The sequence below is a fragment of the Oreochromis aureus genome, linkage group 2 (assembly GCF_013358895.1).
Source record: "Oreochromis aureus strain Israel breed Guangdong linkage group 2, ZZ_aureus, whole genome shotgun sequence".
Taxonomy (NCBI): domain Eukaryota; kingdom Metazoa; phylum Chordata; class Actinopteri; order Cichliformes; family Cichlidae; genus Oreochromis; species Oreochromis aureus.
This window is the reverse complement of record NC_052943.1, coordinates 16,034,416-16,060,755: the sequence shown is the minus strand read 5'-3', so window position 1 is coordinate 16,060,755 and position 26,340 is coordinate 16,034,416. Positions and strand designations below refer to the sequence as shown.

Below are 26,340 nucleotides of genomic sequence, written 5' to 3'. Positions count from 1 at the left end.
AAATTAATCATAATGCATTACTTGGTTTAGTGTGACTAGCAAATTATAAAGTAACAAATGATCCCCGTTTGTAACAGCTGCACCACGGATGAATGATTACACGCAGATGCAACAATAAGCATAATCTAATTCGGTGTTATTGTGAAACAGACTACCCTGCATAAATTACACTTAAGTTGATTTTGATGCTTAATTGATGCTCATACTCATGATACAGTCATATTTACTTTAACAGGGAGACGCTGGCATTATTTTTTCTTAATATTTTCCTCCCACACTTTTTAGAGTGCAGTATAATACAGAACTGCAGCAAATCTTCAAATTTGAAAAAGTGAAATTATCAGCAAATTGGCACTAATTGATTTGACATAATGATTTTTTTAAATTCTCAAAGTGGTTAGTATGTAACTTTCTATTAAGTGACTGATCATTTCGACCTTTGTTCTTTTTTTCTTTTTTTTTTTTGACTTTATGTAATTTCGGCATTACGTAAATGTCACCTTAACGTCTGAGACCTGTATTAGCATGCGTTTGTCTCCACTATTGCATTGCATATCATAAGAGTCTCAGATTCTTTTGCATCATTTCTTTCTGTTAGAGTATACTTTGAAGTTCTCTCCAAAAGCAGCATTGCTGATGGTGTGCGTGCTCTGATGAATGATTTAGACATCTGTCTGTTAAATGTGTCTCCTTTTTTTTTGCCAGAAGAGGTGGGTGTGAGCTCGTAGGCATACTGTAGCTGTCGCCGCGTCAGGGGTAATGAGGTGAGATGGGTTGCGACGAAGTGCTCAACCAAGCAAAACAAAGCCATATGTTTGTCTAAAGGTGCCTCCTTCTGGACTGTTTGAGATGTCATTGTTGTCGGAGCAGCGTGTTGTGTGTATTTGTCTTTGTCTGTTCTCTTGTTCCATCAAGCTCACTGTGTGTGTGGAGCAAACGCTAAATAAATGGCAGTCAGCAGCCACTCTGCTTCAGGCAGTAGCCCCGTTCCTTTAATCTTAGCCAGCCTTTCCCCCTCAGCTTTTTTTTCTCTCCTTGTCTCTGACTAACCACTCTTGACAGGGGAAGTGCAGAGAGGTAGGCTGCCTGTCGGCTGCAGGGCAAATTTAAACAAACGAGAAAAATAAAAGAAGGAATACAAGACCAAAAAAAAAGGGAAAAGTGACAGCTCTGGTACATGAGAATAATTACAGGCTAGAGTGAAATTAGCACAGGCGAGAGGAAGGGAAGAATAAGGCGCACCGGAAAGAGCGGCAAAAGAAGAATGGAAATAGGTGCGCAGCTCGAGCACTTTTCTTCAGGTTATGGGAGTTGGTGGGAGCTGAGGGAAAATGCTGAGCATTGTATTCAGAGTCTAACAGGTGTAACAAATTCTAGGAGGTAGTCATTTGCAGAGGCAGCTGCCTATGTAGCTGCTGCTTTTAGTATAATAGAAATATGAAGAGGTGCCCAACAGGGACTGCATCCAGAATGCATGTGTTTGAAATGTAGAGTGGGCAAAGTAGAGGGAGATGAAAGAAAGAGGGTAGGCGAGAGTTGGATGCTGTCTACTACACTCGATATCCCTCTGTGGTTTTTCCTTAAAAGTGTCTCTGAACTGGAGAAAAATTCCCCACAGAAACTTTAAATGAATTTCTTTCTGTGGTGAAGCATGTACATTAGTCTTAATACATGCTGTAAATACAGCCTGTAAATCAAGCATAAAGCAGCGAGAATGAGCACTTGCATTTTGACAAATAGCCTCAATTTCAATTAATAGGACCATTAAAGCTCAGAGGACAGGCTGATGGGTGCATTCATAGCTGCTGTGAGCAAAGAGCCAGTTCCCTCTGAAAAACATCACACGCACTTACTACAACTCTTGACATGCGCACCCCATCACATCAAGACTTCTCCCTCTCTCAGCATTAACGGCAGACAACACAACAGCACACTCAAGGATTACCGCGAGAGGATCCGAGCTGATGGGGCCGCTGGCATAATTGTGATAAATGACGGCCTTTCGTCAGTGTGCCGCTCCATGGAGCAAAGAGCGTGCTGTTGTGCCGAGAACATTTCGGGAGGCTTCCATTCGCTTAACCAGTTCAGCATGAGGACAACATAAAAACATGCAATTTCCTGTGACTGCACAATGAGAGCTGACTGACTTTAATATAGTGGAGGTTTTGCAAGGAGGAGGCGATTATTTGCCTCTGAGGTCTCTTGGACTTGAATAATTTGGACCGACTCCTTCTGTTTGTTTGTGTGTGTGTGTGTGCGCGCGATTTTCTGCCAATAATGCCTCTTTATAATGGCCAATGAACTGTCAACACTAGGCGACTATGAAATACTTTATTAGTTTGCAGTCTGTCCTGGAGGTGTAGCTGAAAACAGCTGTGGAATAACTTCACAGTATACACATGGCATATGTCCAAGTTCCACATGGTACACACAATGTGTACGACAACCCAGGGGCTCGTTGCACCATGAGGAAACAAGGCACTTGACTGTACTGTACACCCTTTACGCCTGCCGCTCTGACCCACACTCCCACATTTGCCCGACATCTTGATAAGTTTGTGAATGAATGAATTCACCCATTTTTGAAATGGATTTAAAAAGTTGACTTTTTTTTTTTATATAAAATGAAAAAAGACATTTGACGGTTGGATACATGGCTGGAATCAATAACACTTTAGGACAAGAAAAGATCACAAAAAACATGAGTTTTAAATGCATTTTGAACCTCTAAAGGGATTACTTACATTGGTATTCAGTCTTGGTAAACAATTTAGTAAAAAAAGAGCTGTACTGTACACAAAGATGACGCAAAATGCTCGTTGCCCACCTTTAAGCCCAGCCAGTGACAGATTGCATTATTGCAGACAGCATCTTTTGTAGCTGGCAACTTGACTTACGCACATTTTGTTGTTTGTTCAAATTGCTGCTGGATGATTTAAACCGGAAACGTTGACACATTTGTATATTTGCCAGTTGTTGAAGTGAAGTCTACCTAACTGATGTGCATTTAAGTTAAATAAAACATGCCATAAAAATTGTAAACAAAGTTTAGAGATGTTCTACGGTGATGCCCATGAGTCTGCAGGTTTTCACTCCAACTAAATGACAAAGTGACTGATTCCTCTCATTAACATTTTCTTCCAGACAAGACAAACTAGTACATAATATCAATGAGAGAACAACCTTGGTGCAGGGACCCTCCAGAATATATCTGGGAAGTCATGAGAAAATTAAATCTATTATAGAATACAAGAGGGGAAAAAATCTGAGCTCCTCATCCTATTACAATATTGTGGAAAAACTGTATAATTTTACCTCTTCGGGCATGTAAGAAAAGAAAATCTTAAAGTAGAATCACCTGCAATCGTGATTAGACTTTGATTTAAAGGGTCATCATGTTAGACTGTGCATTAACATACTGAAGCACAGTGAAGAGTTCTTAGTGGTAGATGGCTTTTGAATGTTGGCTCTGAAGGAAAAAATGAATCACCACTTCTGTGTATTAAAGTTTTCTCTGTAAAAGTACCCTGTGAAGTGAAGTGAGAAAATGTACACTGAAAGGTCAGAAGCTGTGTTTTGGCATCTAATGGTCTTTTGGCAGAAGTCGTCTGATTTTTTTTTTTCTTTTTTTTTTTTTCCTGAAACCTCATGAATCTGTGCAACAAATTTCTGTTTCTCACCCCTAAACAGATGCAATGAATCAGTGATAGCAGATATTTATCAAGAAAGCAGAATTCTTTAAAAAAGGAAAAAAACAGAAAGAAAATCTGACAATGCAATTCCACAAACGTGATGACAGTTAAATCAAGATTAAACCACGATGAACAATAGCAGACTTCAGCACACATTTCTGAAAAAGTCTTTACAATCTGACAGATGTGTTCACAGTGTTGACTTTTAAAAATACACATCCACAAATCACAGCACTGCTTTTAGAGTTATTCTGAGCACAACAAGATGTGCACAAAGCCAAGCTTGCCAAATGCAATTCCACAGTTCTGCATTATAACCTCTGCTGTTGTACTGAAATTCAGTACAGTTATCTGTTTGGATGTGATACCGGCTTGGCTACTCCAAATTTTCACTGTGGTTGTTTGTGCACGCCTGTGTGCATGCGTGCACGTTCAGAGTGATTCTCTAAAGTTCATGGGAGATGAAAGAGGGTCCTAAAGGCGTCGCCGTGGGCTCCAGGCTGACGTGGGAGAGCGAGTGGCTTTGAGAATGAGACAGTGTGTGATAATTAGAGGGAGGCGCTTTCCCCTGGGCCTGGCCCTCTCCCTGCTCTGTACCCGGGTTTGGCAAGGTCGAGTCTCCCGGTTCTGCTCCTGCCACAGTCCCGCCTCCTGCAGCACCGCGCTCCTGTTTATGTCTCTCCCAGGCTGAGTTCAGCTTCACAGCCAGAGCCAGCAGGTTCTTCCCCAAAAACACAGTGGACACGCGGGGGTCCCTATACCACAGCATCCCTGCACCCCTCAGGGCTAGGGTGAAAATATTGATAGTGACCAAGCTAAGCCAAGGGTACAAAGCCTCCTTGCGGGGTCCTCTCTGTCCTGGCAGACCGGTGGCTCCCAGCTCTGTGAGTGCCACACACGGCAGCAGCAGCAGGAGGGCATAGCAGTAAAAGAAAACCAGACCCTCAGCCCAAATGGGCAGCCTCTGCTCTACAATCCCTCCAGTAGCGGCTGCAGACCCTCCTTGGGCTTCCCACAGCCCCGCCTGCAGGTCCAACACATCCAGCAAGTCAACCACCACCCACAGGAGCCGGCCCCGCACCTCTTGCTTCCTCCGCTGCGGGGTCATGTGGTCAGCTCCCGTCAGGATGAGAAACAGGGAGGGTAGACAGATGGACAGCAGCAGTGTCAGGGTCTTTCTGGCCAGAGGATCAGGTGGCCGACGCTCCTGCCTGTAGTTGTGGCAGACGAAGAAGAGCTTGAGCTGGAGCAGGGACAGGAACAGGAACCAGAGGGCGTTGGCAAATCCACGCCGTGGCGACCGCGCCTCAGACACCACGCCAGCTGAGACAAAGCGCAGCGCGAGCAGGAAGCCCAAATCGCCCAGCAACACTGCCACATATTGCCACACACTAGGTCCTGAAAGACCCCGAGCTCCCAGCATGCTCTGCTCCAGCAAGTAGAGGTCCACCACTGCCATCGTGCTCACCGTGACCAGGGTTGATACGCACACCTGGGGCGTAGGCACCATGCCTGAAAGAGAAATACACAGATGCACTGTGGGAAATCTGTTGCATCGACAAAATTCAGAGTCTGCTCACATCGATGTGCTTGGTGCCATCTGTCCCCAGTAAAGCCGACAAATCTGCAGGATAAGAACATGCTTGTTCCCCCCTGAAAACAAACATGTAAAATAATTTAATGCTGGTTGCTATGGTTAAAGACAATAGCTGCAGAGTAAGCAGTGAGAACCCTTCATCTTTGGCCAGAGCTACATCCACCCTGGCTGCTCAAGCTGGGAAGCCTATTAAATTGTTTTTTTTTTCCCCCTCTGCAGCTCTTTGAATTAAACAGTCTTCATTTTCCATAAAGGTCCTAACATTGCTGCTGTTTCGGAGATCAGAGATTTTTTCCCCCCGAAGTTCTCAGCTGTTACTTTTTTCTGTTTATTGTTTCTGATCCTTTTTTTTTTCTACTCAGCTTATTCATTATTAATTAATTGCATTCAGGCGCAGCTAGGTGCCCTGTCAAAGCCTTTTCTTTGTCTCTATAGCGTGCCATGTTTATTCTCATACTGTGCTGCAGCCTTTAATCATCCCAAATTCCCCTATCATTTCGGATGAATATTGATATTTTTGCTATTTGTTCAGAGATGCGATCGTCTCGTGTCGTTGTGTACACACTGTGCACTCGTGTGAGTGCAGGCTGGCAATGCTAATTTGGCTGAAAATGAGGTTTCACGTTATTTTGTCACAGCTCCTATCTCAGCCACAGACGGTATAAACCCCAGTATTGATTTCAGCATGAGAAATAATCACTGACTTTACAGTGCAGTCGAACCAATGTCTCTTTATCGTATTTAGCTGAAAAGCACAGCACACACCACTGGACTGTCTGTTATCTGCCCAGCACCACTCCTGGGTGTCAACCCATCAACCGGATCGATGGCATTATAATATAAAATCATTACCAGCTCAGATGTGTCCTAACAGCAACAGTTGAGCGTGATCGAGCGAGAGATTGTCAGCATGATCGCGGCCTCTGAGAAAAGTCTGTCCGTGAAAAATGTGTATTGATATCTTGCCGATGGAAGACACATCACTTCCCCCACTGTAAGACTAACAGGAGCTCTGCCATCTCCTCGGTGCTGTCTGAATCATTGAAGAGGGCTGAAGAACTCCACTGGGTAAAAAAAGGGTTTTGAGATAGTGTGTGTGTGTGTGAGAGTGAGAGAAAGAGGAGAATAAGACTGCAAGTGAAAGATTAATAGGCCTTTTGGCTGTCTACATGCCTAATAAAGTGTTACTGCATGATGGTAATAGTTCATAAATAAGCTCAGGGGGAGAGGGGGTGAAAGTGATGAAGAAGGAAAAGAGTCAAATGCAGATAGAAAGTGACTTCCACCCACTTATATGAACGCGTGCGTTTCACGAGCCTGCTCGGTCTGGATGAATCCAGATGCATTCATCACGGCGACTATTGAAGAATCACAGACATTAAAGGTTTGTTCTGAATCAGATGAATCAAAGAGATGAGGAAAGGAACGATCTCGACTGATTAATCTCCCCGGAGGCATGGTGGGAGGACAGGCGTGGATCATGCCAGCAATGTCTGATTGTCTGTGAAGCCTTTTGTCTCACCGCACACGGAAACTTGATTATCATTTCCACAAAATTGAATAAATTTCACCAAGCGGCAGATTGAGAGGATATTGGAATTTAAATTTGTTTCTTGGGGGACAACCCCAGCCTTCAGGAGAGGAGCAGGAGGAGTTGAAGAAGTTCACATCTACAGTTGCAGCCGGCTTTCACGAGGTCGTGGCTTTCGCGTTATTCCACAGGCACCTTAAATTTTTACCCTGCAAATCTATCCGTCAGCCGGGGTTTATGTTTTGACTCCCTGTCAACGCTGTGTAATTTATTCTGCTCTGAGTGAGAGACCGGGATGACAGCCCGCGTGTCCACTCAGCTCATCAATAATGACCAAATTCATCATTCTGCTGTCTGGGAAGTGACACTGCTGTTGACAAGGTGAGGCAGCCTATTCCACTGTAAGCATGAGTAATGGCACATAATAGTGTGCAGCTTAAATATTTGTGTATTAGCATTAAAAATCCATTTTTTTCCCAGAAATGTATCCACCTCTTGTCTTCCTCACATAAGGCATGAGTGCACACCCTGTACACTATTGAATAGGTAATCATCCAAAAAGCACTTCAATTCTTTCCAGCACACACACACTCTCTCTCACACACACACTGACGGAAATAAAGCAAAGGGGGTGGGGTTGCCACTTGCATTTGTTTCCTATTAATACTAGGTGATTCCCGGTTGAACACAAATGCATGTAGAGCAAAGATTAATTTGTCTGCACCTACAGATCATCTCCATAAAACACCCACCGAGGAGCTGCAATTTTCCTCACAGACAAAAATCCTTCACAACTTATCACAGGTGGCACAGGAGCACCAAGGGCATCGGGACAGCATCTGAGCCATTATGTGCAAACTCATTAATTAATAGAGTCAGGGGTGAGCAGCCTCTGATAATGCTGAATAAATCCTCTCCCCAGACATTAAAACATCTGTTGATTTATCAGGTAACAGCCCCAGAGTCTCTCGACGGTCTCTCTGTTGTATTTCTACACAGTTAACACATTTTTCTTTTCTTTCGGGTTGAAATGTGGTTATTTGGAGCTGCCCAGCACGCAGTGCTGCCTTGAGACGTCCTGCATCCTTTAACGATCTCTATTAAAGCGCTTCTCTGCAACACCTGTTTCATAACCGCCCCATTAACAGCAGGTATTGTGGCTTTATCCGAGGATGCCTGTTGGTAAAGTAAAGCAAAGCTTTTAGTTACCCAAACCATTCGTCTTGCACTTGGGCTCGATCTTCCTGGCTTGATTTACAGCAAGTAATGAGGGGTTGTTTTTTGTTTTTTTTTCCCCCGTTTCCTCCGCCAAGTAGAAGCGCTGTCGGTGACCAGTAAAGTCTTTTTTTATTGTCGCTGATGAGCCGGGCTCGGCGATAAAAGTCTTATTCTCTCAGCACGGGTGTTTGTATACAGTCAGGCATCAGGAGGGAGGCTCATGGAGAAGCTGTAAGAGGGCAAAGTCACCGCTACTGCCACACCAAGCAGACTCGAGTTTGAAGGAGCAGAAAAAAAGGAAAAGAAAACGAAACGACTCGTACTTATCAAGATTTCCTCCTCCGTGCAGATCTGGCATGGCAAATCTCTCCTTCTCCGGGCTGCATCCGCGGCTGTAGCAGAGGCTCGATCTGGATCTGGGTCTGTCGCCTCCCGCAGTGTCGGAGTCTGCTGCTGTCGATTTATCTTTTGAAATAGCAGCGGGGGCAGAGAGCCGTGCAGGGCTGCTGCTGGCTGCTGCTGCTCGGCCGGGCTCGGGCTGTGCGGAGCAGCCGGGAAGTCGGTCAGAAGTGGAGCGGCATCAGCGGCGAGGCGATCCCGGCCGATCCTCCCGCGAAGATGGCTCGTGTGAAAAGAGGCAGAGCGGTGCAACAGCGAGGGGAGGACGAGGAGCAACTCACTCACGCTGTGTCCGAGTTTGGTTGTGGTGGTAATTTGTAAGCAGGCTACGTGCTCCAGCACAGACCTCCCACCCTCCCCCGGTTTCCCCTCCTTCCCTTCACCATCAGCTGTGGAAGTTTATCTGGAAGAAGATGCAATGAATATTTTAGAGCACTCTGTCACACCACAGTCTCTGCTTATGGTAATAATGATGATGATGCCACTTGGAGAAGATTAGTTGCATTGTTTGCGAGCAGGCTGATTCCTTATTTACCCTTCTTTGCCTGAAATAAGAGCGGAGGAAGTGGAGCGAGAGATGCTTATAGCCTGTAGACGCATTTAGAGCTCAGAAGGCAGATGTTACAAGTTTAATTAGGCCTCCTTCTGTCTGCTTACTGTCTTAGTCACACAAGGAAATCATTCCTCTGTTGTAGATTAACTCATTACAGCTGGCTTAAAGAGAAGGATTGGGAATTTTCTGGGACGGATCTGCTCAAAAATGAATCGCTTGGAAACTGTTTAAAAATACAAAAAAAGGCGTGTGGCTCATTTCCATGTTTGAGAATTCAATTTCAGCTCCTTTGTCAGCCGCAAATGAAGTTTGAAGGAATTTCACAGTGTCACCTTGTCCTCAAGGTCTTGCTCCTTCGAGTGTATCTGTTGGCACCCCAACATGCACTTTGAGCAAAGGCTCGGGTCCTCGGCTCTCTCGCTCATGTGGCTCTCAGCATGCTGGGTTCATAGAGTGAGAGGTTTAATCAGACTGGTGAGAAAAGGGATGGAGAGTCATCCTTCTTGTCAGATTCAGCTCTGCGCTCCGCTGGCTTCCAAGAGAGGAGAGATTTTCCATTTTCCTCACTTCAGCGTTGGTTTTTGTGTGTGTGTTCCTCACCCCTCCTCTTCTTACTACTGCCTCTCTGTCACCCCCGTTCTCATGTTTATCCTATTCTCTCCTCCATTCTGCAACTAACTCCCCTCCTTCAGTCTTCTTTTTCTTTTCCTTCCCCTGTGGGTGTGGTTGAAGGTCACCGTGCACACTGGCTCACTTTCACAGAGGAAAGAGGGAGAGTGAAGCAGGAAAAAGGACGAGGGGAACAGTGAGAATAGCAGAGGAGCGTGAGGAGCAGCCAGGCAGGCAGGCTGTCCACAGTACTGTGCACTCATCACTTTTTTGCTTTAGACATGATTGGAGAAGTTTGGAAGGACACATGGGCTCGCAGACTGTCCAAGAATGCTTAAGGCGTCAACAGTGAGCCATGGTCCGCACGCTGACCTCCACAAGCATGGCAAATATGGAGGAGTCAGTGGCGTCACCTTCCTGCTCTTGGCTTTATACTCGATGTCATCTCACGACCTGAGACATGCTTGAAAAGAATGCACCACTTCTATAATCAAAGTCAGTACAGCAGCAGCAGCAGCAGTGATATTGTCTGTTTTATTCCACACATTTGTCTTTCTTGTCAAAGCCAGCACCTACATTACCCACAATTCAGCTTTATTGCCAACAGTTGGGATTCAGTCATGTTCTGCAGGTTGTGGCTAATGAAGCCTGGAGCTGCCGGCCCCCAGCAGAGATGAAGAGTGGGCTGCACAGGTTCATGTTTCCCTGGTGCCACATCACCACATCGTTTAATCTTTAAAGTTCACTACTGCCTTTTAACTCAAGAGACATCTTTGTGAAATACAACTCTTTGGCCATTTTTTTTAATATATAAACAGTGGACAGTATCAAAACAATCAAGTTGGGTTGTTGTTCACATGTAGAACACAGGAGGAGGCATGTTCTCACTACTGGATAGGCTCTATATTTTTTGTTTTAGGCTGCCTGTGTAGAATGCGCAGGAGGCACACGCTGGCTCACTGCGAGCTCACGACAATTACCTAATCAATTCCTCCTGCTTGTGGACGTCACATGGACTTTGTAATGAGGAGCTGGCTGCATAAAGATCATTAAATGTCTGCTCTGGCCATGCCCGGGCATTTGTGTTCTCAGCATAGCTGGATGTAGCCTCCGTGAACTCACTGGATGGTGAGCTTCACTTGTGAAGCATTGACCTAAGCCTTGCCGGCCATCGTCTCCTTGGTGTTTTTGAAAATGAACGTGACAAATGAGAAGCAGCTGTGGAACACTTGTAGAGACTTTTCCATAGCAAGCTGCCACGCCCTGAAGCAAACTCTGCTTTGTTGTTTGTTCTACATGCGACCAAATATACAAAAGGAACATCAGACAATCCACAAAGTCGGATTAACTAAGGCCCCAGTCACACATGCCTGGAGACTGCCTCAGAAATGTATATTCGCAGGTTGCAAGGTGAAATTGTTTGCAAAGACCAAAACAACAACAAAAAACCTCCTTGTGTTTGCTTTACAAGTTGTCATGCACACCAAACTAATCTCCAAGCTGTAGAATTGAGAGAGTTGGTCTTCAAAGTAAAAGTTTCACTCTTTGAAATGTCTTGGTTTCAGCAGTAAGCAACAACTTTTATTTTGAACAACCACTTTGCAAGTAGTTGGCAAGTGTTTGCAGATGAGTCTTCTACGCAAACTGCGGGCAAGCACTCCAATCTGCTACCAACCAAGGCAGTGAGTTTTTTGATGCAGCAGCGTATACCTCTTTGCCACAAAGTTTACCTACTGACAGCCAGCAACTTCCGCCAACCAGTTGTCACTCCCTAGTCGGGGAATGCACATTTCTCCCTGCAGACCGGTGGCCCCCTGAGGGTAACTAACTGGTCTGTAGGCCTGTATGATTGTGTCTTAGTAATTGAATTCAGTGGTTGCTGGAGCTTGTTTCAGCAACTGATTGCAGCTAGTCACGACTACTCATTTTTCCCTAACAATCAGTGTTTGCTAGGAAGGCACCAACTGGTCTCTAACCCTTAATTTTGTTGTGGATGGCCGCACCGATAAGTTGAACTCAATTCTGTCCAATATTGTTTCAGTTCACTTATAAACATATTGGTGCAGCCCTCCACAACAGTCCCATTTTTTTTTATTAATTGCACAACCTTAGAAGACTTAAAATTAGGGACCGAAACCATAAAGCCATCAGGAAAAAGCTTACTGAGGTCATTGATCAAGTGAACAAGTTTTCTTATCTCGGTATCCTTTTTGCAAACAGGGGAAAACTCTCTTTTCTGGGTGTTAGAAAGAATGCAAATTTAGATCACTTGCACAATAACTTCTATCTTTTATATACAGTCTGTGGTTCTCGCATCCCGCTGGGTAATGTCTGGAAAAGTTCATGTCTGCAGTGCATGTGCGAAAAACGGCTTTTATCAGCATTCGCCTTTAAATAACCCCTCTAGAGTGCAAAATTCAATACTGCCTTTCTGAATACTCCACAAGGACAACGCCACTTTTGTTAAAACATTGCTATCAGTTTTTGCTTCAGTCTTATTTTATTCCAGCCGCTGATTTTCTTTCTCTGAGTGTTTTGCCTCCACATGTCATGGTGTCTTGTGATTTTTCTCCAGCGTGGAGCCACAGCTGCCTGCAGTTCAGGCTTCCGTGTTCTCGCTGTAGTCTCCACACGTGATTAATCATGTGAAGTGGCAAAAAGCACAACAGTGTCAAGACTGTGAGGGGGACCTAATGGAGTTGAAAATGGGATGTTTTGTCGTGATGCAATCCATTTTGTTGCACCGCCGCCTGCTTTCGCTGTGCCCTCAAACAGCAAATTCTTCTTCTTGTGCCAGGTACAAAAAGTAAAAGCTGTGTCTATTTTAAGCAAAGAGCCACACAGCAAAAACACCACTGAGAAGTTAGGGCTTTTTTTTTTTTCTCTTTGTAATTCGGTTCACTCTGTCAGTTCTGCACTCGTGCTCGTTTGAGGAGCGCTCCTTAGCCCCTTTTGTGCGGGCCTCTATCCTTGCCTCAGCACAGTTCACTGGAGACTGGGGGTGAAAATCGTTATTATTTTCCACTTTTAAGACTAATCCACTCACTCTGCTGTGGAAAATCAAGTAAAATGCATGTCCAGCGTGAACTTAATTTAGTTTGTGCTGTTTGCTGTGTGCTGCTGTGTCTGTTAGACCTAAAGTGGCCTCGTGCTCAGCCTCTCGCTCTCAGTTACCCCGTCTGCAGCGGAGGGGTTCAAGATGAAACCTAATCAGCTGTATGACGCTACAGCGGGGCTGAATGTGATAAAATGCCAACACCGGAGCAGATTAAATGAACGAGTTAATGAAGGTAATGAATGAGAGTGTTTCACACTGAAGAGTTTAATTAACCTCGCCTCCCACCACCCTCTCTCCACTGTAACACCTTTGTCACTGTATCGCAGCCCTCTTCTGTGCCTACCACACAGGGGCAATTTATCGAATGGCCTCTTGTGCCAGGGGCAATTAATCCTCCATCCTGCCCCAAGGTCTTATCCTGCATCTGTACCCTTTATCTCCATGTTTGCCACGCTTCCATAAGCACAGTACTTCTCTTGACCTATTCTCTCTCTCTTTCTCATCTACCTCCAATCTTCTCCCTCCTCTTTCTCTTCTCATTTTTTCTTTCTTTTCCTTTGTCTCATTTCTTTTTTTTCCCCTTGTTCTCTCAGATGCAGAAACACCTGCGACCACACACAGTGCGCACTTCCTCACCGTCAGCAATCCCCGGCAGCTTAATCTGCACACACACCCACTCTTCAACTGATAGTCTCGTCAGATTAAAATGAGGCTGAAATATTCATGCATACACATGCATGCACACTCACCCATATTTATGAGGACCTCCCACGGCCTTTGCTTTACTTTTGTCCTATTGTTCGCTTCAGACAAACAAAACCCCCTCTCTGTGCTCAAATATTGACCACGATAGTCGGCCACATTCTGACAACTTTAATACACCTCAGCTGTCTCGCTTTCTCTTTCTTTTTCCCATTCCCATCCCTTCTCTTCTCTTCTCTCTCTCACACACACTATAGTGCCACACCAGTGCTACATCTTGTTAAAAAGAGTTAGTGAAGCTGAAAGGCCAATCACATTAACACAGAGGGAGTGTCAAAAAAGACCACAGAGAAATATGGTGGAAGGGTCAAATCAAACGGACACTTCTCAGATTTTAATTGCAAATGCCTAATTGCTCAAATAATTATGAGTAATCAGACTCGGCCGCGCTGATCTCGAATGCATTATATAGCAATTACTCACCACTGTCGCTGCTGGATTTAAAAGCAAGAAATATCTTCGTAGATTAGCGCTTAATCCCGGTGCCTAGGATCGGAGAAGGCTTTGAAGATGTGCGGCTCAATGTCCTCGTCCACAGCCGCCGCGGAAGGCCCCGCCTTGGGTGACGGGCTGCGGCCATTTTATACTGGAGAGCTCTAATCAGTCATGGTGGAGGAGCGAGGATTTATCCAGCAGCTCAGATTCGAGGATGATTAGATGCTCAGATGCAGTGAGAGGGGTTAGCGATTTGGCCAGGGCATGAACGTTGCTGTTCCAGCTCTCCCTCACTGATAAATGTCATGGGGAGTTGGAGGAGCCAACCTTGAACCTTGCTTTCATGGCACGCCAGCCCGATGCTACATTTAAAGACTGGGGTTTCAATTATCAACGTGATTCAATCGTGGTTATTACTGCAGTTAGAGTATTAAGTAGCCTGAGGGCAAAATAAAACTTCATCTTCAGAGGCTGAGGTACCTGGACTTCTGTGGAAGAGCTTAATTAAAATATGATTACCTGTCTCTGGTGCATACTAAATTGTGTATGGAGCTCAAGGCAAACTGCCTGCTGTCCCAAGAGGATCATATCTAGTGTTGTCAGGCCCTTATTTGCCTTGTTTTCCACCTTTTAGAATGATTTTTTTCCTGTTTGTTCGAGCCCCTTTTAGCAGCTAAGAGCTGTCTGGTCAGGAAAGGTCACGTGAAGTCTTTGCCTCTGTCTATCTTTAGCGCAGTCCCTTCTCTGTCTGCATAATTTCTCACTGTCTATGCTTAAGCACATTTTAGAAGCATCAGGCATTATCTCTTGCCGGTCAGGGAGCCCATTTCATGGCTTTGTGTGGCATGAAAGGGCCGTCGGAGTCGGTGGGAGAGATCATTATCTGACATGAGCTTACAGAAGGGAAGGAACAGGAGCTGAATGTATGAGGCAGAGCCCGAGGGTTTGCTTTGACTTCTACCCAACATCGCAGCCTTTATATTAATCCATATTTAATTAGACTTTCCTTTAGTGCTTGTTTACTCTTGCTATGTTGTTGTATGGGAGGCGGAGGGAGGGAAGGGCAAGGATAGAAGGTAGTGAGGTTGACATGGGATTACTATTAATAAATACAAGGGGAGGGAAGGTAGAGCCTAGTGAGGGCTCCAGAGACAAAGCTGTGTTTCTTTTCATTAGTAGGATATTGTAATTCAGATAGAACCCATCAGCTCAAACAACGACCTGCTGCAGCTTGTGTGATGTGCTGAAATTTCAATCAGTTTGTTGTTATTGTCTTAGCAGATGCAAAGAAACGCCAGTGAGTAATGCGTAGTAGCATTTTAGACGCTGATGAAGCGATGCGGTTGTGTAGATCGAGCGACTGATTAGCATTCATCAGGTGCTTTTGAAGCCGTTAGAGGAGATGATGTTCAGAGAACTTTCTGCTCCGTTAACTTCAAATAAATGTCTTTCCCAACCTGTCGTTGGAGAATGTCTCGGGATGACTGACTTTTCATCAGATCCACTATTAGAGCTGCTCAGTGTGCTCTGTCATGGAGCAGTAGAAGCTCGCGAGTCCATTAAACTGCGTATTAAAAAAAAAAAAAAGCCTTTTTCCTTCTCTCATTTCTAAAATGAACATTTCAATCAGTGTGTTGCCTTTGGGAAGGATGGCGGGTGAAGGTCAGTTTGAATTTCAGCAGTAATAATTAGATTCTTTATTAGTCTTTGCCACTGAATTCATCTCCAAAAAGGAGCGCTGCAAAGGAGCAGCATTGGCCGGGTGTTGACTTAATGTCACCCATCCATTTTGCTTTCGCTCTGGTTGGCCTCGCAGGAGCTAGAAAATGGGAGCTCATTCATCACTGGGTTTCTCTGGCTCTGGGCCCCAACATGCATTCAGTCATAGCTCGAGTGACAAACACACACGCACACATAAACAGTTTGTCTGAAACAACAAAGGGGCTGTGTGCACACATGCACGCACAGTGGGACGTGTAAAAAATGTCTCCAGCAAAATATCAACACACACTCACCCACTATATATATATATATATATATATATATATATAAAATTAGTGTACAGTGTCACATGGCTGCTCTGAGCTGCTCACGTGTGAATACAGTCAGACCTCTGAAGGTTTTTGATTGAGTGATTGATTGATTGACTGACAGCAGCACAGGCATCTGTATTCTGGCAGCACAGTGTGACATGAGTGATGCTTGGCTGAGTTTTTTTATAAGAGCTCATACATTTTAAAGCAATCCTCCACCATTTTTCCATGTTTATTTCCCTCTCTTCTCCATTTTCCCCCCCCTCCACAATTTTTCCAATCCAGAAAGGAATCCCTATCGGGCAGTTCTGCAAGGACTTCAATGAGAAAACCAAGGAGCTGAAGGAGGGCATCCCTCTCCCAATCAAGATCAATGTGAAGGTATGTCTGTGCAGCTCGCTGTGGGTCTGTCTAACCCCATCCCTGACCCATTACACATAGCACTTAGCGCCCCTCCCTACCACGATTGTGGCTAATTCCACGAGCTGCATAACATTATCGCAGCACTTCCATTATTCATACTCTACCAGCGAAGTAAGCCATTCCATTTGCATTCATTAATGAAGCAATACCCAGAGGAACCTGGAGTCAAGAAGCATTAAGTGCATGCAAGAGACGTGAATTACTCTAAAAAGAGGTGTTATGTTTGTAGTATTTATTTCACACAAGAACATATTTTTTGACTTCCTCATACCTCCCTCCCACCTTTTGTGTGCTGTGTCCTCGCTGCTCTCTGTGTGTTGTGTAATGAGGTTCACAAGGAGGGAAAGCCTAATCCTTTCAGAGGCGTGAATTTATTTTGACATGCAATATCCAGCAACAGCTCTGCCATCACATCTGGAGCCCTGCTTCTGTCTATCAGTGCAGTGCCATCTGCTGGTGATTTGTAGCGTTGCAGTTCAAGCTGCACAGTGTGTGTGCATTCTGCGTGTAATGTGTAATGTGTGCGCATGCAACATGTGTCAGCCTCTGAGAGGATGTTTCTCTGCAGGCCTTCACCTCATCCTTGTCAGTAGGTTTAAGCACATCTTACAGTCCCTTTCATCTTACTTTAAAGGAACAAATTGACTTTTTCAGACATTCCACTTTTTCACTTTTCTTGCAGAGAGTCAGATGAGAAGATCGATACCACTGTCATGTCCGTGTGTGAAAGCCGGGAGGCAATTAGCTCAGTAAAAGGGCTGGAGGCAGGGGGGCAACAGCTATCCTGGGCCTCGTCTGAAGTTAGAAAAAAGTGATGCTTCCATCATATTTCTTCAGACAAAAAGACCAGAAGCCTCAAAAAGCTATTGTGCCAGCTCTTGGTCACAGCAGTTCTTTAAGCTTAACTCTGACATGCTGAGTTGCAGCTGTGGACGATGAGAATGTCATTAATTTTTCAGGTGTTTGAAGCCAGATATTGCACAAATTAACTTCTTGACCCGAAGAAGTCAGAACATTGTCCAAATTATTACAATCCATCCTGAGTGGGGCATGGATGTGAGGAAATACTTTTTATAATTGTTGAGATATTTAAATCTGGAACCACCACAGCTGTAGACTTGCATGAGTGAAACAGTAGTTTTGCAAGAGCTATGCAGCACACCCCGATGCAAACACTGAAACAAAGTATTTAATCATTTGGGTAAGCTTGCTCGGGATAATGTGTATATGTTACGGAAATGCATGTCAGAGCTTATTTATTTAACCAACGTTAACTGTGATGTATTTGACGGCAGAGAGCAAATGAGTCTCCAAAGGGTTTTGGGTTTTTTTTTTTTTTTGCATTGTTTCTTTTTTTAGTCTTCTACACAGAACTCCTGATTATGAAGCAAGTAGTAAATGGATGAATAATTCAAGTCGCATCTGAGAAGTCATTTGCTAATGCCATAGACTGTATCTAAAAGATGGGGGGGAAACCTCCAGGCCTGGAAGTGAAGCCAAACCTGTTTTCTTTCTAATGAATAGTCGGTCGCTAAACAGAGGTCAGATTATATGGAAGTCTTTTATTCAGTTTTTTTTAATTAGGTTTTATAGTCTCAGTCAGTCGGTTAAAACATTATTAAAATTCATTTTAAAAATAAGCCATTTTAGAATCTCCAGTTAACCTAAGATCAGGCATGTCTTTGGACTGTGGGAGGAAGCCGAAGTATCCGGAGTGAACGCACACAGAAATGGGACGAGCATGCAAACCCACACAGAAACGTCGCAGCCAGATAGGGGAGTTAAACCGGGACCCTTTGAGGTTACGGAGCTAACCAAAAAATCACCGTGCCACCACAGTGTTAGTTGAAGTTTTAAAATAACATTTTTACACTGGCTGCGTTGAAATGTCTTTCCAGCATGCTACCTATGGTAAACAAACACAATTATCTTAGATAGTGTGGCCTAAACCTCAAAATGTACCAATAAGTAACAGCCTAAGATTACTATATAATATTGTCGCATGAAAACACTATGTCAGTAACCTTCCATCATTATAGAGTGACCAGGGCAGCTGGTGTGGTATGTAAAATGTTTTAAGTAAATAACAACATTTTGAATTTTATTATTTCAAAACAAGGAACGAAAAAAGTAACCAAAACCAAATCCTAGGACTGGTATTGGTTCATAAATAAATGGTACTCAGCCCTATTCAAAAGGCTTGACATACAACTGGGTGATGTCACAGTGTCTGCCACCATCTTTTATATACAGTCAATGGCTGGTTCGGTGACCACTGCAAAATGTGTGTCGAGATCAAGCAAACAACATAAATCCTGTTAATTAATTAATTTTAGATGCTCAGACAGTTTTTATTTGGGCAAAATCAGCAAATCTGATCTTCTGACTCTATATTATCTATAAGCATATTCTCCAAAATGCTGAACTCCTTCTTAAACGTCACTAGCTGTTCCTTTGCTCCCGCTCCCTCTTTATTATCCATCTTTGAATTTTCTGCTTGCTCATTTTGCTCGTCAGAAAAATCCCCGAGCAGGTGTTTTCTCTTCAGAAACAACAGCAGCTAATTGAACTCTTACAACCAACAGCTTTTCCAAAGAATAAATGATCTTCCTTCCATCGAAAGGTCATATCGTGCGAGATAACATGTCTCCGATGACAAATCACCTGCTCCGCGGTGTCTTCTCAGCTCAGCCTGCACTTTATTGTCTTGTGTTTGTTTAAATTTTTATGTGACAGAAAATAGATGATGTAAAGTACTCTCCCAAGATGGTTTAATGATTGCATTGGCTGTCATATTCTAGCTAATAAAAACCTCCAACCAGGGAAGGAATCTGAATTTGGTGGGAAAAAAAAAAAAAAAAAAAAGCAGGGTCAGAATGACTCAGTGAGGCTGAAGAAATTATTTTTGTTTTGGTCCTGAGGGGAGGACGGAGAGGGGGTAAGCACATGGGGCTCGGGAGCAGATGTGCAGCAGCACTCCTCTAAACACGCACATAGTAGACAGAAAAATGGAAACGCCTCATGCAGATGGCTTGGGTTACTTCAAAGTTAAGTGAGTCTCGTTCATGTAAAAAGCAGATGAAGTGGCACAAGGGATGTGAAAGCTGTGGAAAATGAAAAAATAAACACAAATATCACCCGACACTGCGCTCCCCTCTGCTCTTTGTTTTGGTCAGTGGCCTTTTCTCTTCCGATTCAGCCTCATCGGTGTTATTTTCATGCCACAGTAGGCGGCTGTTCAGTGAAACAGCTCAGAAAAATCCACTGAACGGTACATGCCCAGCACTGAACAGCAGCAGACTGTCACTGTTAGCAAGTATCTGCTGAACATAGTGGAGCATTTAGTGGCTGAAGAGTCAGCTACTCCCCCAGAGGAGCTGGTGGGGCTAAACTAGAGCTAAAAAAAGACTCGCAATTCCTCAAGTGGTCTGAAACATGTCTCCAAATCAATAAATATGCTTTGTATCTGCTGGATGTGTACATAAACAACCGAGGGACTCTGCACCCTCATACGGGAGCAACTTGTCAATCCCAAGGTAACCCTGCCCTAAATCGAGGCTGCCTTGTGATTATGGTAGAGATCATAAATTACAACCGTACATCTTAACTGCACTAAAAAAAGACTTGAAACTACACCTGGAGACCATAAACTCGCCTGGAAAATTTTTGCTGAGATCATAAAGCAAGTGAGAAATAGGGTCATTTTCATTAAGGCTGCAGTGGAATAGTCCAAATAATCCCCTCCTATATCTTCTTCTAATCACTTTTCCTCTGCCGTTGATGGAAAACTTCATGAAGTTAAAAAGGTGTGAAGGAGAAAGTTGGAGAATCCGACTGCTTAGTAATGGGACGCCAGATGTTGTTGACTTGAGTCGAGTCATTTAATCGGAAGGTCAGTGATTCAGTCTCCCTCCAGTCCGCATGTTGAAAGTCTGTGGGTGAGATACAGTGTCAGAATGTGTCGGTACGAACACAGTGGGCATCGACTTTGTAGTGTAAGAGTGGAAATCTAATCTATCGGAATACCAGTCTGTTAATCATCATCATCTTGTCCTCACACAATGTGTTTTTACTGTGTTGGTTCATGCAGGTCGCACAAATGAAAAGTAACCTGTGACTGAAGTCAGATTAATTTACGATAATCCAAAAGGCTGCAGAACAGCGACGCTTAAGCTGAAGACATAACTAATGCAGCCCGATTTATGGGAAAACTTTAATAGAACATTTTCTTAAAATATAAACTTGCATTCTTCACACAAGGCAGTAACTTCATATGGAGGTTTTGTTACAGCAGCATCCAGCTTCACAGTTTTCCTGAGAGTTTAACACAGCATCTGACGCGACCAATATTATTGTGACCAGCTTGCGATCATTTTGCTTTTTGAAATGGTTGCTTCGAAAACCAGATGCAACCACTCTCAAAGACTGCGATAAAACACCAACAAGATTGGTTTGTGACTGAATCGGGTCAAACTGGCAATTTCATGCGGTGATTAACTGTGATAAATTGTCAAAAAATTGCAAGTATGTTGCCATCTGCATACATAGAAATTCTCCAGCCTCAGAAACTCCAGCGCCTGTGACTCCAGTCACAAGCGCTCAGCAGTCGTGCTTTTATGCAAAAATATGACCAATCGGCAACTGTTTGAGTCAAGTCCCCAACCGCAAGTCGTGCACATTGTTGCAGACTGACTCAGATTGATCACAGTGTGTTGGCAATGTGTTTACAAATTAGACGGCACTCTGTGTCATGACACAGAAGCTGGGAACTCGCAGATAATGCAGACGATGCGACACCGAACAGAGGGAGACAGAGACGATGAAGAGGGGAGATAACAGGTGGGAGCCACGGCTGAAAACTGTAGACATAACAAGACTGGGGGACGTAAACAGAACACAAGACAAAGAGAACAACAATTACCAAAATTAAACAAGGCACAACTGAACGAGGAACAAGGGAGACAAAAATACAAAGACTAGAGGAACAGAATGGGAAAACTAAAGGGTTTTTACTAAGTAAACCTAAAGATTTCTGCAACTGAAGGCACGAAATAACAACTCCAAACAGAACTTGTATAAGGCAACAAACAAGATATAGAAATACCAGAAAGCTAAATTCTAACAATGCAGAATATGAAACCCTAATATAGAGATGACCAGAAATGCAAAGTGAGAATGAACCTTGAGAACTCAAAGCCCGGGGTCCAGGTGAGGTTCTGTCCTATCAGGTGACCTGTGTGCTTGTCTTGTTAATTGAAAGCGGTCAGCCACTTTCAAGGTTGAGGGTGGTACATGCTCGAGCTCTGGGTAACTAGTTGGTCACGGGAGCTACTTGCAATCAGTCGCTGGATGTGAAAAAACATTAAATTTTTCTTCTTCCTAGTTGCAAGGAGGTTGCTGTCCAACTTTTATTCTAATGCAGCTGAGGCATTAAAAGGTTCACAGTGAACCAGCAGGTTATGGCATAAACTTTATCCATAACAGAAAAAGACAAAATAATAAGCTGCCTTGTTGATTGGTGCAGTAATTGACATCATAACCTTGAAAACAACTTATTTGAAATAAAGGTTCTCACAGTGGAATAAAGAAAATGTAAATTCTCCCAATCCACTGGGTAGGATTAATACTGTGAATTAATTCGCCCTTAAAACATGAAGCACACTGCTTCCAGACCCCGAAGAAGACCGACTAATATGCGATTATCTTTGCTTTACTCATGTGATATTAAAAGCTTTTTAACTTTTTGCAATTTAACGGGCCTTAAGTTGAATTTCCAGAAATGTCCTAATCTTGTGAGAAGTAGGACCAAGCTATGTTTTTATATTGCTGCGTTAAGACTTTCAGCAAACTCAGCAGTACAGAGAATCCAAATGACTCAAGACTGTGTTTGAAGATTATCCGCCATTTTCAATTATCTGAGTTAAGAAGGTTAATCTGTTTGTTCGTTCAAACCAATTAGACGAATGTCGTAATTCTCCGCCAGAGTTGCTCTCGTGATGCGTGGCGACAGCTTCAGAGCAGACTTTAAAGAATCGTGCTGGAAGGTAGAGCTGCTTCTGACATCTTGGCTCAAAATCTAATTTCAAAATGAGTCGGAAAGAGTTTTCGAACTCAACAAGCTGCTGTGAATGTTAGCTCAGCTGCTGCAATTAGATTTAATTTGTGCTCCTCATGCATTAGCACGCATTCGGTTCTCAGAGTCGTTTTCTGAAAAAATAATTAGATGGTGATGTTTGAAAAACCCAGGAGGCCGTTTCTAAAATCTCCCTTATTATTCTGCATGAAAATGTCCAGTGCATGAAAATACATTTTTTTAACCAGTTTCTTGCTCCTCACAATGATGATGTCAGGTCACAATCACCGGCCACTTTATCAGGTAGACCTATTCAATTGCTCGTTAACATAAATATCTACTCAGTCAGTCAGGGAGCAGCGAGTCAGTGCATTTAGGCACATAGACATGGTCAAGATGACCTTGTTTAAGTTCAAACTGAGCATTAGAAAATGAAGAGAGGTGAATTACGTGACTTTCAGTGCGGCATGGTTGCTGTTGCCAGACAGGCTGGTGTGAGTATTTTAGAAACTGCCGTTCTGCTGGGATTTTCACACACTGCTGTCTGTAGGGTTTACAGATAATGGTCTGAAAAGAGAAAATATCCAGTGAGAAGCAGCAGTCTGGGTAAAAATGCCTTGTTGATACTAGAAGTCAAGAGTAAAATGGACAGGCTGCTTCAAGTTAGTAGGAAGGCAACAGCAGCTCAAATAATCAATCATTACAACCAAGGTATGCAGAAGAGCTTCTCTGAATGCACAAGAAGTGGAACCTCGAAGCAGATGAGCAGACCTCACTGGGTGGCACTCCTGTCAGCTAAGAACAGGAAACAAACTACAGTTCACACAGACTCACCAAAATTGGAGAATTGAAGAAAAAATGTTGCCCGTGATGTGATGAGTCTTGATTTCTGCTTTAACATTCAGATGTAAGGGTCAGAAATTGGTGCAAACAACATGAAATTGTGGATCTGTCCTGTCTTGTAGCAGTTTGGGGTGATATTTCCATAACCCACTTTAGGTCCATTAGTAACAAACAGCACAGCTTGCCTGAATATTGTTTCTGACCATCAGTCCATCCCTTTATGACCAGTGCATCCATCTTCTGATGGCTGCTTCCAGCATGATAACCCATCATGCCACAAAATTCAAATAATCTCAAACTGGTGTCATGAACATGATAATGGTTTCACTGTACTCAAATGGCCTCCACAGTGGCATGGAATAGGAGATTCACATCATGTCAGTATGGACCAAAATTCTGAATGAAGGCAGTTCTGAAGGCTAAACGGGTCCACTGGGTACTGGCAAGGTGTACCTAATGAATCGACCAGTGAATGTACCTGACACATCACAGCAGAAACTGTCATGACCCTCCATTGTAGACGTGTGCCATTGAAACAACCCAATTTGCTCAGCTGTTTTCTGGATTGGGAGAGAACTCTCTTTCTATTAATGATTGTTTAAGTGCCATTTCACTCACAATGTCTCTGCTGACCTCGGTGACGCTCAGTAGACGTGTGTTAGTCATGTCCTGGGCAGCTTTAATCTCTTTTTGGCAGAGCCTGTGGGCTTTGGCTGCGCACATCCCATAACATCATGATTAAAGTTCTCTTGCTGCATGAAGTTGTTTCATGAATTTAGGCTTGTTAAAGGCTGTACTGTGTTTTAATGTCATCATCCTGCCAACATCCAAGTTTGTGAATGTCATAATTCAAAAACAAGGAGCTTCAAATTGATACCGTAGCTGTATCTACTAAAGACAGAATGTGATAACTCGAGAATGGGGTGACATAGGATTTTGGTGCCAGTATTTTTATTTTTTCCAGGGGGATGCAAACACACTGGTGTTAATTTGGGGGAAATAATAATTAGGATCTCTGGTAAACACTGTCCCATGTACTTTGGCTGTGCTAAAGCACAAAGCAATACTGGCAATAGGGTCAGGATCAGGATGTTAAAATCTTGGTTACAATAATATTTATACATTCTGCAAAATCTCATGTATTCACACTCTCAAGGGTTCATGGGTGTTAATATTAATTCCTCTGTCTCTCTTCTTCACTCTCAGCCTGACAGAACGTATGACCTGACGATCGGCCAGCCCACGGTGTCTTACTTCCTCAAACAAGCGGCAGGAATTGCAAAAGGAGCTGGAAAGACAGGTGAGAGGTCTTGCCTCAGTCATGTATCTGCTCTTAAGTTTTTACCTGCTGAGCGCATCCTGTTATGGACACATGTCTCTTCATGGACTCGGATTTGAGCTTTGCTGTGATTGATGTTAAATTCATGACATATGGGGAAACGCTGCGGCAGAGGTGGGAAGTGGCAAACATGGTGTGTTAGGGAAAGAGAATTATGGATTTTCACGTTTTATGCTTCGAGCTACCTTCAGCTGACTTCTGCAACACCGACACACTCACCTGTGCACACAGATTTCCCCCTCGCTTTGCCCTCCTTCATGCCAAACCTTTCTTGATATGTGGAATGAATTTTTATTGTTTTATTCATGCTTCGCCCTCTGTTTTGTGTGCGCGTCAAGGTCACGAGACGGCGGGGATGGTGTCCGTCAGAGCAGTGTATGAAATCGCACAGGTGAAAGCTCAGGACGAATGCTTCAAAATGAGGAACGCCTCCCTTGAGACGGTCGTGAAAAGCATCATCGGCTCAGCTCGCTCCCTGGGCATTAAGGTGGTCAACGAGTAAGTCCCGATTCTGTACTTGGCGTACTTCTAATCTCATTTCATTGAGCTATCAGGAAGCACCAATCGAATGTTTCAGTGCAATGAAAGAATCCCAACAAGTGTTAGGCTGAACAAGAGTGAGGGTACCAGATGGAGAAAAGCAGGCAGGGGAATTTAAGTCTTCATCCGAGCTTTTCAGTTCTGGGAATTCAACTGCCCACAGTTTGCTGTGAGGCGAAAAACTTCTGCAAACATATGAAGAAAAGCTGTTGACATAGCAGGATGAAATGCCTCCAGAGTACTGATCCTTTCTTGCTAGATTCCTACAAACTTCCTCCTGTTAAGATCCAGTGCACACCCACTGATGCACGGCAAAGTGAACGCAGGATAATGTAGAAGGGAATTAAAAAGATCAGCAGTTTTTCAACAACACCGAATCTAGGTTTTTCAGACAGGATCAGACTGATATCCTTATCCTTATTTCATTTCTTTTCATTTATTTCTTTTTGCCATGAACAGACACAGAACAGTGAACAAACAAGAGTGTGCCAGATGGTAATACATACGGAGTATTGACATTATGAAAACAGAAAATAACCAAAATATATAAAAAGGACTCGGTACCCTGTTGGGCTGAGAAATAAGTAAAGCTCATTGCTTGTGAGAGGTAATATATCAAGAACAGGCCCCCACATCCTATTAAATCTACCCCGAGTATTTGGTTTACACACAGGTAATTCTTCTATTTGTATAACAAATAACATCTCCAGTGTGCAAAGGTGGGTGGAAAAGAAAAGAATCAGTTTATTGGCAACCAACATTCACAGATACAGAGCAATCTGGATATGAGGTGGAAGTTAAAAGGTTTCTACAGAGCATCCAGAAATTTCCAGTCTGCTGTTGGGTTTAATGTCTTTGGACAAGGCGGATGACGAACACTGGAAAATTTCTATCCAATACTCGCACAACGTCAGGCAGAACCAAGGAAGATGTGCGAGGATCCCCTCAGTGAGGCGACATTGGTCACACTGTAAGGATACAGATGGAAAAGATGGAAAGCTCGGTTTTGTTTCAGAGTAATACAACCTGTGCATCACCCTGCACTAAATCAATCTGTAGCTCACATTAACTTATGAATAAAGAACATTGCCTTTTCCCAAAACAGTCGGCTGACAGTTGTGTGTTCGTGACCTTGGCCCAGTATAAAAGCTGAAGAGACAGCAGTGGAAAAGCAATCAGCAATCTGAAATCTGGTGTTTGCAACCTGGAGAGAACAGGTAACACTGTTTCATAAG

General features: G+C 43.6%; 2 protein-coding genes across 2 annotated transcripts in view; one reads left to right on the top strand and one right to left on the bottom strand.

The window, feature by feature from the left end:
- The window catches only part of mrpl11 (mitochondrial ribosomal protein L11), a 65,935-nt gene that overhangs the window by 34,909 nt on the left and 4,686 nt on the right, over nucleotides 1–26,340 (top strand). The window contains exons 3-5 of the mRNA XM_031745686.2: nucleotides 16,173–16,268; nucleotides 24,433–24,526; nucleotides 24,904–25,063. Of these exons, the coding sequence (XP_031601546.1) occupies nucleotides 16,173–16,268; nucleotides 24,433–24,526; nucleotides 24,904–25,063 (350 nt within the window). The remainder of the gene's footprint in view (nucleotides 1–16,172; nucleotides 16,269–24,432; nucleotides 24,527–24,903; nucleotides 25,064–26,340) is intronic.
- Nucleotides 2,329–8,932, bottom strand: tmem265 (transmembrane protein 265). The gene is made up of 2 exons (XM_031745495.2): nucleotides 8,362–8,932; nucleotides 2,329–5,204 (listed from the first exon to the last, which is right to left on the bottom strand). Exon 2 carries the CDS (start codon nucleotides 5,200–5,202, stop codon nucleotides 4,138–4,140), a length of 1,065 nt encoding a protein of 354 aa, XP_031601355.1. The 5' UTR covers nucleotides 5,203–5,204; nucleotides 8,362–8,932; the 3' UTR covers nucleotides 2,329–4,137.